This window comes from Nipponia nippon, unplaced genomic scaffold (assembly GCF_047370975.1).
Source record: "Nipponia nippon isolate SJK-2023a ecotype South Korea unplaced genomic scaffold, ASM4737097v1 scaffold_7, whole genome shotgun sequence".
NCBI lineage: Eukaryota > Metazoa > Chordata > Aves > Pelecaniformes > Threskiornithidae > Nipponia > Nipponia nippon.
The window spans coordinates 18,597,333-18,615,159 of NW_028262391.1; the positions used below are offsets into that span (position 1 = coordinate 18,597,333).

Genomic DNA, 17,827 nt, shown 5'->3' on the forward strand with positions numbered 1-17,827 from the left:
GATATTACTTTACCTAATCTGTCAATATTCAGGAAGGCATTGTGGACTTGGTGACCTTGGGAGCATTACATGACTCATTTGATTTACAAGAATAAACTGTTCTGAACCTTTGATCTGGTATGTCAGACAAATGAGGATTTCGCTCAGGATCCGTCTCCCTGTATTGAATGAACATTGAATGTTCTTCAGTAAACAAGAGGGCTGGGTGTACTTCAGCTGCAGAAAATGATGGCATTGTAGATGTAGAACGGAGGTACTATTCAAAAAGGCATAAACACAAAGACTGAATAGAGAGGCTTTACTATTATGTAATGTTTATTTAAAACTCTTCTTGGGCACTAACATGGTGTCCTTCAAGTATTAGAAATTGAGACTCTGTATGATTAAATCTGCTGTTACATATACTATTATGCATATCTTACTATTGAAGCATTTTTTATTTTTGTGGACATGCTAAAAACCTTCAGGCATTTTCCTGATTCCATACTGCTACATTTAAATTTTCCTTCTTTGTTGATAAGCTTTTGTTCTGCAGTGATGTACTTCCTAATAATACCAATTTTCCTCAGTGTAAATATTCTTATCATTTCTTTTTTTAGAATAAGGCAAGATGCTACTGCTTCTCTTATCCTGCTATGGAAGGTCACAACCACTGGATTTAAACAGTGTTCACTTATTGATGGCAGAAGTGTCACTCTTCTCCAGGCACTGGGTGGACTTGTTCTTTCTGAAGAAATGCTTGTATTAGGAAACAACTACTTTATTGGTGAGTAACGTGCTGACTTTCTGCTTATCACCTCTAGGTGACAGGTGATGGTTTACCCAATGTTTAGAGAAACAAAGAGGTAATTCCCTTAATTTAAGTGCTGATGAAAGATCCAGATGTGATACTGGGACCACGTTTTAGACATTGGTTCATTCAAAGCAGACAAGAGGTACACTAAATTCTTACACAGGTGGCACCATTCAGTTGAAAATCTAGATGGTGATTTTTGCCTGATACCTTTAGATGATGCAAGGTATTTTATATGTTCTATTTTAATCAACTGTAAAGCTTTTGGTAAATACTACAGTAAATAATTCTGAATGTTTGAGGTATTTCTTTGTCAGATATTGTATCATGGGATACTTTGTAAAGAAGCTTAAACCTGTACACAGTAAACTTGAAAAAATATAATAGGAAATCTGATCTTCTAACAGTGTTTACTTGCACTACCTTTTTTCTTCTAGTTTTGTCTCTGAATATGAAACTTTAGAAATATACTATATGTTTCATTGGGCAATTAAATGTTAAGCATCTTTGTGAAAGGGGTGTAATGAAAATAGGCTGATATGTTATTTTTAAGTGTATGGGAAATAATACTGATTTAATGCAGTATTTATGCATAGACACAATCAAATTAATTAAACTGAGCTTTCTGGGCAGATGGTTTATTATACCAATGACATGAAACCAAAGTCATTGTAATAACAGCATTTATTGTAATCTGCTTGAAATGCTGTATATCTTATAATGAAGTATAAGCTGCCACAAATTGTTATTGAGCAACTTATCATGCTAATAAATGTAAAATTAAAAGCATTCTGATGCAGAAACATTGGGCCACATTCTATGTGTGTAGCTAATACAGGACAAAACCCAAATATAGAAGTAGTGCCACGTTCTCTCCTTTTTGACCTGTCACTTAGAAAAGATATTGCTTGAAGGTTGTTAGTATAATAATGCAATTACCGTCAGTAGTGGTTTCTTTTAGTGATATTTATTTTCTTCAAATAGTTTTCCAGTTCTTTATATTTTCTTAATTACTTCCTTCCTTCCAAGATACTTAGTTTTAGCTTTTTTTTCTTTTAATCTAGTTTTGTATTTAATTTATCAGAGTTAAAATTCTCCTCATGTGTCTTCCTCAGGAATAAATTTTTGCATTTGCCTTGTGGTAGTTAACACATGATAAAAGTAAGTAAAAACTAGCTGAACACAGGATAATTTCTAACTTTTATGCGCTCATGAAAGTACCTAAAGGCATAGCTTGGTCTATAGGTTCCCAAATAGAGGGCTTAAGTTGCTCTGTGAAGGCTCCACTTGACTGTACATGCCATACAGCATAGGCTATTGATTTAGATCACTAAAATGAATATTGTCTTACTCTTTCATAGTTTGTCCTGTCCTACCTGTCTCTCTGTAGCTGTCTTTCTGTCAATGGGATTTTTACTTTGAATTGTTTACTGTGTGGTAGGTAACATGAGGTGAAAATACACCTTTTCCTTGATGAATATAAAACAAGGTTTAGTTTGTAAAAAATTGTATTAATTATGTTGCTTATTTCATGCAGTACAAGTTTTTTGAGACCTCTTATTTTACTTCCACCTGGTTTTTGATACTTTCTTTGGTCTTCTTAATTTCCTGATAGTGAAATTCTTTGTAGAAAATCGTGCCCAAATTGTAGAAAAGAAATCCTCCAGCATAATCTTTAAATTATAATGCTTATTTTCTTCACAACAAAGAAAAACTGATGTAGACCAGGTGTACAATCTGGTTTTCTGCAAGATGCCCAGCCTTTTAGATTAATACAATTTAACTAATTGGTTTAAATTATATAATTATAAAGTATTTCAAAAGTATTTCCTTAATTAAAATTGGTAACTGTACAAACTCACTTGAAAATGGATGCTATAGCATCTTTATGGTGAGATGAAGAATACTGATGTTATTCAAATGCCAGCACCTATAAGGCAGCTTGCTTGAATTCCACAAAACTTTTTGAAGTTTTGCTTAAAAAGGAAAATTAGTGCTTGGCTTCTCAAGCACAAGAGATCTGTTGCATTTTAAAAAGTGTGTGAAGTATATGTATATATGTACAGAAAGAATAATATTTTCCTATCCAAAATGCTGTCCTGCCTTTCTAATGCATCAAAGTATTTTCTTTAATACCTCTGCCCTGAGCAGTAATTTGCTCTCTTGATGCTCTTTGGGTTATTTAATGAATCTCCTTGCAGTATCTCATCATATATTAACAAGTGGTCACCACTAATATGACTGCAGTATATTGAATAGGTAAAATTAAACTTAGTGTACAAAATACTATATTAAAAAGAAATAATCTAGAGAGATATTTTGAAACAAGTCAGTCTGATTTTCTAGCTCTTTTATCTGGCTATAGAATTTCAGATTAGGAGGCAAGTTGTTACTCTGTCTTTTGGATGGTGTGTTTTGTGTTGTTACATGTCTTTAAAACATGCACGTATTTCCATTGAAAGAAAGCAGTTTGCTGCATGTTGAAATTGTTTTTAACTTAAGCAAAAATGAAATAGGACAATTTTATTTCATAATAGGAGATGTGTGAATTGAATTCACTGAAAGCCATGTAATCAAGTTACTCTAGCTTTAACAAGTTACCATGTGTCAGCTGAGCATCTGTGTGAGCTCCTAGCCCATGGCATATGTGCAGTCATTTGACTTAACCCTCTTTCACTCTGGACTAAATTAAATCACATTGCCTTGCACATGCTGCAGTTGGGAGTGTTGGCGTAGTTCTGCTGCTCAGCTGACGTGCAGTAACGTGTGTGTGTGTGTAAAAGTCAGCCTTGCTGGTGAGGAAATTTGGTGACAAATGCTCCAGTTAATGGGGTTTTCATTTTTACGTGTGCTATTTGCCTGGAAGGGCCCTATTGTAGGCAGTATTGAGTATTGTGCTCAACTGTGAACATTTCCCTGGGGTTCTGAGCATAAGAGCTAACCTTGCAGAAAATGGCCTTTTGATAAACAGTAGTAGCAGCAGAAGTGCGAACAAAGTTCAGTGAAGTGTTAATTTCAATGGCTTTTTTAAAAGATGGCCTTATAAGGCAAAAAGTTAAGCATTCAGCAGAAATCCAGACCATTCTGAAGAATGCTGTTAGGCTATATAAGAAAGGGTATCTTTATAAATACAATAAAAATCAATATCCTGCCCTACCCTTCGTGATCAAGTTATGTGTACCTTGTCTCACATATAAGTAGATGTAAACATTAGACTATTTAATTAAAGACTACTCTAAAGAGTAAAAAATATTTAGATGTTAGCTTAAAACATAATACAATGTATAAAAAAATTAATCAGTAAATTATTCAAAATGAATTTTTATTCACTGCTACTTCTAGCAAGCAACAGTGGGAAATTATTTTTCTAGTCTATCTTTGGAGGTTCATCTGCTCAAATTTGTAATGCTTGGCGAAATACCTTTTGTATGTCTTTTTTTTTTTTTTTAAGATTTCTCTTTCTTCAAATATGACTTTTGTGACCAATTCACAGTCAAAATATTTACATTCAATTGATCACGTGGTTATTTGCACTGTGAGATCTTGGACAGACTGTTTAACCGGATTTTAAAATAAGGGTACTAATGCATAATTTAAAGGAAAATGTGAGGCACGTTTTAATAATGCTTATAAGATGTTTTGAGATCTTCAGCTAGTAGCATAACATACGGTACAGTGTATTTAAAAGTAGGGTAGCCACTCATGAGTCTTTAAGTTGAACCAGTCACTATGGATAAATCCTTGCTAACCTTGCCATCCAATCTACTGCAGCTCCCCATTATTGCAGTCCCAGCTATGTCACTTGTATTCCATCACACTTAACGGCTTTTGTGAAGTGTGGTATCAGAGATTCTGGTGGTCTACATTTGTGCCCAAAATAGTTCACTGCCAGCTTGGTAGCATTGTGGGGATGCTGATAAAGAAGCACATAACAGGGAAATTGTGATATGGGAAATCTATTAGAAGATTAGTCTTGTCACCCTTCACTGGGCTTTCACCATTATTTTGGACAGTAAGCAGAGTCCTTGAAGCCGTGACAGAAGGTCATATTCTAAGCTACTGTCACATCTCCTTAATAAGCTGTATGCAGGAGGTTTCATAAGTGTAAGTGTACTCTTACAAGCTCACTATTTCATAATCCTATCATGGGTTTTGGTCCAGTCAAGCTATTAAGCTGGGTAATTGTTTAGTAACAGTGAAATTCAGAAATTGCCATTTGTTATAGAGGAAATGTAATGGAACATGTGTTTGGGGATTTTTGTATGCTAAGAGAATCCAACTTGTTTGCTCAGTTCATAAATATATTTTAACTGTCAGTCCTGCAAAGCTGAGGTCCAGCTTGAAAGCCAAGTTGTGTGCTATTTCTTCCCAAAGTTTTGGTAAAAATTTTCTGACACCCAAATTTTGCTTTCTGTTATACCTGTGTAACCCTATCATTGTCAATCTGCCCCTGAAAGCGTTGCAAAAATGTTACTGAGAATATAACTTGACCAGCAGTGCATTTATCTTTATCCCTGTAATGGTGATTGTCTGAAAAGAAAGCATATGTTTCATTTTCAGAGCCCAGGATGAGTTTTCAGTGTTGGTAGTGAAGGGAGAAAGCATATCTATTTTTAAACTGACTGTAATATCTATTTGGAGAAGAAAAAAAATGCAATGAGAAGTTTTAAAGTAACTTAACAACAACAACAAAATTCTTTAAATTGTTGTTTCATGTATGTTTTTGAAAAATAAAGTATTTGAAACACTTCTTGAACTGATTCTCACTAAAATCTATATATACTTTCAAAAGTATAGTTTACCTGGGGGTGTTGGTCAACAGCTGGCTGAATATGAGCCAGCAATGTGCCCAGGTGGCCAAGAAGGCCAATGGCATCCTGGCTTGTATCAGAAATAGCGTGGCCAGCAGGCCTAGGGAAGTGATAGTGCCCCTGTACTCAGCACTGGTGAGGCCGCACCTCGAGTACTGTGTTCAGTTTTGGGCCCCTCACTACAAGAAGCACATTGAGGTACTGGAGCGTGTCCAGAGAAGGGCAACGAAGCTGGTGAAGGGTCTAGAGCACAAGTCTTAGGAGGAGCGGCTGATGGAGCTGGGGTTGTTTAGTCTGGAGAAGAGGAGGCTGAGGGGAGACCTTATCGGTCTGAAAGGAGGTTGTAGTGAGGTGGGGGTCAGCCTCTTCTCCCAAGTAACAAGTGATAGGATGGGAGGAAATGGCCTCAAGTTGCACCAGAGCAGGTTTAGGTTGGATATTAGGAAAAATTTATTCACTGAAAGGGTAATCAGGCACTGGACCAGCCTGCCCAGGTAAGTGGTTGAGTCCCCATCCCTGGAGGTATTTAAAGGACATGTAGCTATAGTGCTTGGGGACATGGTTTAGTGGTGGACTTGGCAGTGCTAGGTTAACAGTTAGACTTGATGATCTTAAAGATCTTTTCCAACCTAAACGATTCTAAGATTCTATGATTCTAAAGGCAGTATCTGACCAAGGCTTCTGTGAGAAAGCACAGTAAGCGTGCTGATATATATAGAATTTGGGAGAGCTGTACCACTTATAAATAGTGCTATTTGTGGGCAAAATAGCAGTTTTGTTATCGCAGCTGCATTTTTATATCCCCAGATGCTATGTTGCCTAGCAGTATCATTAGAGAATGATCTCAGATGTTCTGTACAAGTATCCTGTGGTACTGATGTCACAGAAGTACTGCATCAAAGATTGTGAATGTCAATAACTACCTGTTTCTCACTTCTTGTTTTCTGCTTATGTATAATAATCATCCTAAGACAAACTAGGAAAGGATTCCTGACCCATTTTTTCAAATTCAGTAGAACAGTATTAGTGTCAGGGCCCTGAGGGTACTGATAGGCCTTAATGCCCTCACCATTAGGGTCATGAAAAAGGTGATAAATGATTGTCTATTTGTAAATCAAAAGCATGCCTCTACTATTTCAACATGTAAAGGTAAATTTTCCACAGTCAAGTGTGTCATGAGAACATCTTGTTATGCTTTTTCATTTGTTAGGTCTCTAAAATGAGTTGAACATGACTTCCATGAATGAGTAGAAGGATTGAGCTCTCTTAGATTTGCTAGATGAATAACTGCTATTTGAGATTGTGATATACCATGTGATAAGAGAGGGAAATTGGTTTGTATAGTTAAACTGAATTTACTACTTTATGCTTAGAACGAAAAAGCCACTTAAGCATGGTGTTGATTAGTATAGGCCCCTGTGGTGGTCTTCATAGTCTTGAATGTTAGCTATACCATATGATACATGGACAGTGTAAGTGTTATGAAAATGAAATAATCTTTGGATAAAATTTGGACATAAATTTTAGGAGAAAAGACTAGAATTCAAGTCTTTATCGTTTTTCTGGTGAGTACTGTAATAAAAATTTAGTTCTCTCTTTTTTTTTTTTTTTTTTCCTAGCTTCCTTTCTTTAAATTATTCTTATGTCTGCAAAGTTCAATGTCCACAAAAGAAAAGTTTGAGCATATTGACCACTCCTGTTTAGCTTGCTGGATTACATTTTCTCCTGTGATGTGAGAGATGTGGTCAAACAGAAAATTCCTCTTGGATCTTTTACACTTAAGGTTAATTCTATACCTTTCCATTATCTGTGGATGAACTAGCAGTCACACTTATGTAGCTTCTATCCTGGACCACTAAGGCTCATAAAGTGTATGGTTCAGTATGCACTAATAGCAGCTGTATTGTTTCTGGAAGCTGAAATCAGTTCTGAAAGTATTATAGCTTCATTATGTTACTACATAACGTGAACTGAAGATGTGGTATAGGCACACCCAATACCACTGCTTTGCTCCTGAAGGACTGATACTATCCATTTTTCTTCCATTTGTATATATCCCAGTTTCCCATTTTCCAAATAACGAATAACTGACTGTACTGTACACCAGGAATGGGGTGGAGAAATGACGTCGCCTTATTCTGGGGCCCTTTTTTGTTTTCCTGCCCATTTTGACTTACCAATGCTCTTAGTGCCAGGGTTATATACTGTGCAGGGAAGCTGTAGGCGCTTAGTGTCTTTGAGAACTCCACTGATTTGCAAAATGTTGGCTGCTGACCCCAAAAGCTTTTGATGTGGGAAAGTGTTGAGAGAGAAAAAGAGAACAGATGGAAACTGATAGACATCCCACTGCTGTCTCATTTCCTTGGGAAACCAGGCTAAAAATAAGCTGAAAACTTGGGGACTGATGCTTCATTGTAAATGAGTGCCCAAACCCCTTGGCAGTCATTCTCTCTCATCCAAGAAACCTTTAGGTGGACTCAAAGACATATACTTTTGTGAACTGGAACTTTAATGTACAGAACTATTACTGTATTTCTGGTGTAAAATGACAATCTATTGTTTCAACCATAGGTATATATGTTAGAACACCTATATTCACTGTGCGGAATACAGAGAAATACATTTGAGCCAATTGCAATAGGCAAGAGTGTTTGTGTGTGTAATAGCATTGAGTGCATACCAAGAGTTAGTTATGATTTGTAGTTCAGTCTTATGCCTTCTATTAGCATAATATGCAATAGGATAATGTTCTCAGTTGATGGCCCCTTAGTTTCAGTCTTCCTTAGTTTGGCAGTCCACTATGGACCAGCTTGCTGACTGCAGTCTGCCGTGCATAGAAGGAAGGTATTGATCAGAAATGGGGTTTGCGAAGAAAGCAAATTAGTTTGTGTAGTCTAGAACATCTACAATTGATTAATGTTTGAGTAGTGGTAATCTGAATGGCATGAGATGATCTTGCTGAAAGCACCTGGACACAATGATGACACCTGTCATCTTTTATTTTGACTTTATTCCTTGTTTTTCATTCTTAACTTTCTTGATGTGAGAGAAACAGGAGCATACATACTTTGTGCTCCTTAGGTGTAAGCAGGTGAAGCTACCAGGGTGGAATGAGCTGTAGTGTATTTTATCATGCGTACTGCGAATGAAATTATGCAGTCATTTCTCAGGCTATCAAATGTGTGTGCACAAAGCTTGAAAATGCCTCCTCTGCAGTCTGAATGACTATTCACATCATATTATGATTTATTAGGCTTTAAAATTGTTTCCGTAATATTACTGTAAATAGCTCAACCCTGAATTCTTCAACTTAAAATGTTCTGATGTCACTGTTTTAACTAGCTTTAGAAAACCAGCCAGGTTAAACTGAACAAAATAACCTTTTGAAATAAACAGCTGTAATATTTTTCTCCAGACCTGAGATGAAGGGAGCTGTAAACATGCTTCTGAAATTATTCTCCTACCTAGAAGTTAAAAATAGAACTTAAAACTCACTCTAGTGCAGTTGCTGTTACGGGAATTGGAGAAGGAATTAATTGAAGTGCTATGACCTGAGTTAAGCAGAGAGTCATATTTAGATGATCAGCCAAGCTTCTTCTAGCCTTAAAACCTAGAGATCTCAGGAAGTTGTATGCAACTTCTATAGAGTGAAAATAAATAGCCGTGTTTTTATTTTTCTAGTCTTTGGAAATTAGATGAGATAATTAGAAATTACAGGAAAATATGTGGCATTCCAGTGAGAATAATGATTTTTTTTTCAGTGGTTTGCCTGAGGGCTTTTGATACCAAAATAGTAACAAGATTGAAAGTACAAAGAAGTTTGATTTAATATTCCTTTAGGGAACTGTCCTGAAGAATATGTAACAATCTGCTTCAGACAAGTAAATGTGAACCCAAAGACATTTTCGAAATACCACATTCTTCCAAGCATTCACATATAATTGCACGACTGCCAGTGACAATCGCATTCAATTGTTAAAGGAAATAATTCTGGCTGCATCTTTGAACAGATGGGTAAAAATATGGGGTGTGTATTAAGGCCAGAATAAATTGGCTTGCTTTGAAGAGGTCAGCAGATTACAGTAATCTGTACTAGCCAAAACAGACCATTAGACATTTGGAACTATACCCAATACATTTTTTTTAATCTGATCTTTTAGAATATTTAGCTAACTTGTAGAGGCTATACTCAAGCTGATGACATCTGTATTGGACATGAGATTTTCCTGCTTTGAAGATATGGTTTAGGGATCATTGTTTCTAGCATAAACAACTAATTGTTCAAAGGATGCAGCATTTTAAAAAGTGCAATCTAAAAATGAAGAACGAAGAATGGAAGTCTTCCATATGATTTTCTATGGTATTTGTAGAATTAGTCATACTTGAAACTCTCATATGCAGAATGTAAATAATGTTTAGCAGCTGTTCTGGAAAGAGAATTCACTTGAAGTTCAGTGTGTTTCATGAAACTTTGGTTTATTACTGTTCATTATAAATATTATCTTGTACTAACTTTTTTCTACTTGACTAAATATTGTTCTCTCTCCAGTCTATAATGCAAGAAGCTAGACTGCATCTTTGAAGTTCCTTTGAGGTTTAGGCTGTAAATGGATTCTAGAATATTAGAAAAAAAATTCTGTATGTCCTACACTTCCTACATCCATTTACAGTCATTCTTTTTAAAATTAAGGATATTTAGATTTAGAAAAGCATCCATTTTTACTTAAGTTCTCTCTCTATTAATTTCTAAAGAAAAGTATAATTCTGCAATGCTTCTATGTCTGTGACTTTCCATACTGATACTACAAACAGTCTTAGATCCTTAGGAGTCTACCTACATTAAGGATATTGAAGTCAAATTTAAGTTTGACAATTTATGGAAAGGTCTTTGCTTTTTTTATGCGTATATTCTGCATACAGTGTGTACACTATACCAAACCCACGCTGTTTATGTCACTGCACATTTATTCCGCCATAAGCTCCCAGAACAAAGCAGCTAACTGATGCCACACACGGAAGGGCTGTAACCCAGGAGTCTGACCGCTGTGGTGGAACAATGCAGTTCGAGCACAAGTGAAGTATAGGAGCAGGCTATATGTATTTTGACATGAACTCTGATTTAATTGTGTATCTCATGAGCTGTGTATGGGCCTCATTTTATCTTTTCTGCTGTTCTTTATTTTATTTTCCAGCTATATCTGTTAGAAATATGGGTGATAGGGATATTGTTATGTTCCAGTGTGCTTTAATAGCTTCTAACCATTTTTTTTAATTCCATGCAATTACAGGGGCTAGCCAGAGATTCATGAGTTTTCGTCTTCCTTGTCAAATGTTCCCGTTTTCATGTTATGTTTGTCTATACCTGGTATATCACCTTACAGGGTGATCAGAACAGGCATTCAATAATACTTGTATTGTAAATATACAAATAAATACTGTTAAGCTGTGTATGTCTGTTCTTGCAAGGTTCATAAAAAATGCAGCCAAAGGGATTGTCCATCTGTTAATGCTGTAATGCAGTTCATGATCTCTATGCCTTCTAGCTCTGAAGTGACTTTTAGAAATTAATTTAAACATTTTTCTCCACTGAATTTGATTTTAATATTCCTTGTCATTAAAAAACTTAAGGAAATATATTTTTAACTTATCAAAAAGATAGCAGTCCAAAGCATTTGATTATTAGAGACCTAAAAAATGATAGCAGATTAGAGCTCTGGAGGTAGATCTGTTTCACCAGCCTGCCTTCCTTTTGTTAATCAATATAATGAGTGTTTGTTTCCAAACTATATTCTAATTTGTCTTTATATGCATTAAATTTAGATAGGTGTGTATGAAATATGAGCAATGATGTTCTTAGTTGGCAGTTTCTTTCAATTCAGTTTTATTTATTTGTCTAGCAGTAGAGCGTTAATATGTATTAGTGTCTTTTCTCATATAGTAAGAATAATTTTTTTTTTTAAGGTTTTTTGAATGATTCAGTTACTAAATGCATTGTGGCTCTACGCTTGACTGTGATAGTGAAAGTCAGTACCTGCATGCCTGTGGGAAGCCATTCAGATTACCTCCAGTGTTCGGGGAAAGGAAAATGTATCACCAAACCAGATGAGGTAAGGTGAATTTATCAAGACCTTCCTGTAGTGTGGAAATTCCGTGATAATATAAATGCAGGGTAAATTGTACTTGGTCCTCTGAGTGTGTGCATACCTTGCTGCTGTGTAATAGGCTTCAAAAGCTCACAGATGTTACTAAATAATAACAATGCTTTTATTTGCTGTTCCTAAAAATCAAGCACTTAAAAGTAAGAAAATGACTGATATAAGATGCAAAGATTCATATCCTGCCCTGGCAATAAAAGCAATTATTCAAATTAGGTATAAAGTAATGCGTATTGCATCTTACTGTCACTATACAAGAATATTTCTTTGTGAGATGAGGAGCATGTGGTGGGCATTTGGGATCCCCAATCTCCAGACCAGTATGTTCCAGTTTGTTAAGTCTTCAACCTTCTTTTGGTTTTAGGTCTGATTTAATCTAGTACTTATCTCTCTATGTCTCAATAATTGCTTGCTCAGAAATCACTGATCAGTGCAATGGAATTGTCTGAGCATAATTATGAGAAGAAACAGAATGAAGTAATTTGGTAATGTCTGGAAGTTTTCCTGTACGGCTTTCTCCTTTACATACTACTACATGGAGAGATTACAACAGCGACAGCAATTCCACTGGCCACTGTGAATTTTTTGTGTGATCTAGTAACATGAGAAAATAAGAACCAAATGTGTTAAATTTGCAGTCTGTATACTGCTTTTACAAAACCAGACTGGCCTTCTGTGAATGAGATCCCTTATTCTTTGTTACCTTCTATACATGTTGATTTTATTTCAGGGATTAAATAATTTACAGCACAAATATGCACAGTTAATCTTTGGTTTTATTAATATTCATTTGGGAGATAAAAGCAGTAGTAACTGTTGAGTAAATATTAACAGCTGTGAGCCTGCTGTGAGCATAGAAAATTTGGCATATTTAGGGAATTCACTGTTAGTTCATCTGCTACCATTTTCCGATTTAAATTCTCAATAAGCATGTTTGATAGAAAAATGACGTTTTGAATTGTAACAACAATAATTAAATTGCTGCAGTAATCTATATACGCATGGCAGTGCTAACATCTGGAAAAAATAAGCATCTACTTTATTTCTCAAAAATGAAATTTTAAAATGCTTCAGGTAATGTGCGAACACAATTATTGCAAGATGCGTTTAGAAGTAAGTGCTATTTTACCATACCAGCTGGCTGTTATCCAAATAAATTATTCATTCAGATACAGTGTCCTATTTCATAGTCCAGTTTAGTTTTTCTGCTTCACTATATCTAACATTTTTATATTATAAATTCAGCATCCTGAATTTGATTTATGTAAATAATATGTTCAAATTTCCTATATATAACAGCATAACAAAATGTCTTCTTTTTCCATTTTTTGTCAAGTTGAGAGTTAAAGCCTTTGATAAATAGTCTTATTTTCTATTTTTTTTATGTTGTTTGTCCATTTTTATGACTCTACTTTCTTTCTCTTATTGCATGTCATATGTTACAAAATAAAAATAAATTACTTCCTGTATCTATGCAGAAGCATTAATGCTTTTCTGTGTCAAGGAAAATGCATATATGGCCTTTAATAATTACCCATGTTTTATAAATCTTTGAGACATCGCAAGTATAATAAAATAATCTTTGAAAAGAAAGACAAATTGGCTTCATGGCAAGAAAGAGGAGGTATTATGTCACTCAAAAAAAGAGAAATCAGTACCTGTACATCCCCACCTGTAATCTTAGCATTGAAAGTTTTATGTGTTAAAACTAGAACTGTTAGTGATAAATGACTGCCTCTCATGCACATGTAGTGTGTTGCTTTCCCTGGAAAATGAATACAAAAATTTAGTATTGTTCATATCTTTTCACCTATTCTTTCTTTGAACCTAAGAGTAGTAACAGGAAAATTTATTAAGGCAGTGTGTTTGATGTAACATGCACTAGGCTGTAGTTGACCGACACACCTGTGCCTGAAGCTGTGGAACATAGAAATCATGTTGAAGCCCATTTCTGAAGAGGCATCTATCAGTTCATGGTAGTCAAAGAACTGGAATTAGCAGGTTTCTCAACATCTCTTATCTTCAAATAAAATTTTAACTTCAGAAATGTAATTGCTTGTATTTTCACTGTCACAAACTGCTCCTGAAATTTCTAGAACTTGAACAAATGAGAAATGTCCCCAGTGATCTTCTTGAGGGCCATCAAACCTATGCCAGGTAGCCTGCCAGGCTGGGGTAACTCACTAAAACTTCAGGTACAGGGTTTCCAGAGGTAGATAATTTATGTCCAGCTTCCTACTCCAGGGGGAATAAATATGTCATGTTGTCTGTTTGTCCATAACGGTTTTTTTAAATCTGTCAGTTTTCCTTCCACTTTAGCCTGTTAGTTACATAATTGAACTTCAGCCAAGAACCTGATTCAGGCCCAGCATAAGCAACATAGGTAAAAACAGAAGGTGCATATTTCATTAAGCAGGGTGGTTTTGCCATTGTTTAACTCATCTTAGGTGAGATATGCCCTAAAATGTCTTGGTGATTTCTCTAACGATGGAGCAAACATCTGCCAAAATTACATGCTTGACATGTACCAACTGTTGTGTTGGTTTCCCACAGGATGCATCTTCTGCACTTCTTTTTGCAGAACTGAAACATTAATTTTCTTTAGGTTTACAACATGCCCTTTGTGATTTTCTGTTTGTTTTTTATCTATAATTCATTCTGTTTTGCACAATCTAGTCTTGCAGGATGCAAAACAACTTCTTAGAAGAAAGCTTATTCATGGTATTAGGCCTTCTATGCGAAGAGCTCTGCTGGCTATAGTCATTGCTTCCAGTGCCAAGAAGATTAATGATTGTCTTTGTGTTTTTATGTACTTCATAGTTTTATTCCAAATCTAGTTTAATGTAAAAGAATGTAGTAACACATCTGCTTAATGAGAAAGTTAAATGTGATTAACAATCTGCAGTGATATAAGTGCAGTGGCATACTGTTATCTATGGAGCACACAAAACTATAAACAAATGAATTCTGGTCTAACCTCGAAGTCTTGGCCAGTTTTTACTCATTCCTTACTGATATATAACTTAGCTTCTACTCAGCTAGATGTTTTTTATAGAGTGTGGATGTGAAATGGGAAGTTTCAATGGCAGATTTTCTTTTTCAATTATTGTTGCTTTTGAAAGGAACATAAAATTAACCATTTTGAACAAAGCTCTGCGAAGTGAGGTGATGCTGAGTTGAAGTGATGCCTTTTCCTTCCTTTGTGTGAGCTTTGTACCCCTGCTTTGCTGCCATACTTGCCATTCTTCCACAATGGAAGTGGGAATGTGTCAGAAGGATAATACTGGTCTTGGCATCATCACCGTATAAATACCACTTTCACATTTATATACTCTTCTTTCCACCAAAATAAGTTGTCCTCAAACCAGTTAGCTGTGAATGGAAGAGAAAAATCTTGGTATTAACCCAGAGAGAGAGATTTGTTTGGTGTGAATTTCTGATTCTGTGTAGGATTTTAACGTGAACTTTGGCCATCCATTGGATTTGAGAGCCACAGTTTTGCTTACATATGGGGATAAAATTATTTCTTTCACAGATTGCTCTGTTCCATAACTTTGACTTTGCCATGTAAAATATGGAAGAGCTGACTGTGTAAATATGAAATTTTATTGCTAGAATTGGAACCTCTGAGATTTACACAAAAATAACTGGCCTCTGCCTGCACTGAGAAAGAATGTATTGAACTGAATAGCGATGATTTCCATGTCTTCTGTATGGGCTAGAAGCTTTGGGTTATATTTGATTATATTTGTAGAACGGCTAATTATAAAAATTACAAAAAAGCCTCATGTATACCGAAAGGCATGCTCTCCTGCATATGGACTTAGTTTCCTCAGTACAATACAGTCCTAAATACAAAATAGGTAATTATCGTACAGCAATGTTTTGCTCAAATATTATAGCAACTCACTGTGAGTTGTAATGCGTACTGAAAGTCTTTCTCAGCAAGAGCGAGTAGACATTCATTTTGTTCGGGTCATCTTAACAGCTTCTTTACTATAGTTTGAAAAGAAAAAAGGTGAGCTTTTATGGTCTCTTTAGTCTGAAATTTAGAATCTCATGAGCATGTTATTACTCTGCTTACTTAAAATAGGGAAAAAAGTGCTATATTCCAAGTGCATTTATTTTATGTTACTTACAGACAATTGGATTGGGTAATAGCAAATTATTTTAAAGAATTTATTTTATTGCCATCCAAGTTGATATATGATAGATTTGCACTCCATAATCAAGTAAAATACACAGATGAACTGTCTATTGATAGTAGATTGTTTTGGAATTCTTAGATAGTGACTTTAATACTAGCATTATGGCAGTGTGTAGTTTCTTCTTGTCTTAGTTTTCCTCAAATATGCTAGTACATGTCATCTATTCAGGAAAAAAATTAATAATATCATTTGGGAAAAGTGAAGATGACATGCCTAATAAAAACGATGACACCTAATCTTCTCTACAGAAAAACTTGTCTGCATCTCAGAACTGTTACCTGTCATTAGACATTTCAGTTTGAAGTGTTACAATGCTTTTCTTTTCTGCTTTCAAAACCCATTTTGTTAACTACGCTTTATAGTAAATTGATCCCTATATCATACTCTTAGAGAGATATCAATATTTTCTGAGCTTTTCTTAACTTTCTATTTCATTAATATTGTTGAGGTAATGACTGATTGTTGCATTGTTTAAATATGTTAATACTTACATTATAATAATTAGTTTCCATTGCTTTGAAATGAGATTTTAGTGCAGGCAGAGACATGCTGTTTGCGTCTGTGTGGACAGTACAGACATTCCCTTCCTCTCTGATGAAGGGTTCAGGTAGTGATGTACTTTGCATCTTACTCGCAGATCTAGCATAAAACAACCACGAACCTGAGCCTACCTAACAAACATGGTACCTCCCTGTTCTGACAGGGTTAACTTTGATGAGATGGTGTACCTGGCTCTCTTGCTTAGGGATGTCTTCAGCATCAGATAGACGTAGATAAGCCTGTTCTCATTTTCAGTGTATATGCAAGGACCAGAAACACATTTAAATGAGATCAAGACTCTGATCTCTTCAAACAGGGTACAGAATCTAGGTACAGTGTTTGTATCTTTCCCCGTGCTCTATTCATGCCAATTTTAAGAAAAAAGCAATTATTTTTTTCATAGTATGGTATCTCACTTTGTTCATCCAGAACAGGTGAGTTACTGAGACAGGCAGCAACCTTGATTTTGTATTAAGTCTGCACTCAACACTCCATTCCAGGAACACACAACAAACACTTTGAGTTAGTAACATAATTTAGTATCAGTAAGAGTTAGAACAGCTGCGAAGGATGCTGCAGGCAGCATGTTTATGTGCCCTCTTTACCTGGGTCCTGGTCCTACATACTCACAATGGTACTGCATGACTCAGATGATATAAGATGTTGAGGACACCACTAACTTTGAACCACTGATCCCTGTTGTCTTTAGGGACCAAAGTGATCCTTGTGCTGATGCGTTTTCCGCCAATGCTGTATGGAAATGTGGAAATACTTACTGTGTATTTAGTTAATTGTTTAGTTCTTAAATAAAAGTGATTATCTGTTTCCCTCTGTTCTTCCCTGTGTAGCTTATATGAATTATCTTCAAAGTAAGTTACTGTGCTATGTGATTATAATAATTTTTGACTGTGTTTTGCTCGCCTGTCTTTCCTTTCTGTTGAACTACAGCCTTGTTTGGAAACCTGTCATTGCTAATGTGTGAGATATTCAGAGCTGTTTTGTGAAGGGGCTTGGGCAACTACCAGAACATGTATAGACTGTACACTTAGCAGGGACTTCTGGCACTCCAGATAAATAACATACTCATCATTTTGAGTTTTGGAGATGTATAGTATTAATCCTTGTTTAAACTCTACGAGTGTAATATTTTTAAGGAAGAATGAAATCTGGGTTTTAGCGAGTAAAGTTTTTTATTTGCATGAAGGTGATAATTTTCTTTTCTACTTAGGTCACAGCTGTTTATTCATATGAAGCAAACACAAGTAAAAAATAGAAGATAAAATACTAACCCCATCTCTTTGTTTCTAGTTCCGTGCACAT

At 35.5% G+C, this 17,827-nt stretch overlaps 1 protein-coding gene across 1 annotated transcript in view; it reads left to right on the forward strand.

Annotated features, from left to right (window-relative positions):
• DNER (delta/notch like EGF repeat containing) overlaps positions 1 to 17,827 on the forward strand; it is a 134,870-nt gene that overhangs the window by 70,585 nt on the left and 46,458 nt on the right. The window contains exons 4-5 of the mRNA XM_087739533.1: positions 600 to 766; positions 11,566 to 11,711. Coding sequence (XP_087595659.1) covers positions 600 to 766; positions 11,566 to 11,711 — 313 coding nt within the window. The remainder of the gene's footprint in view (positions 1 to 599; positions 767 to 11,565; positions 11,712 to 17,827) is intronic.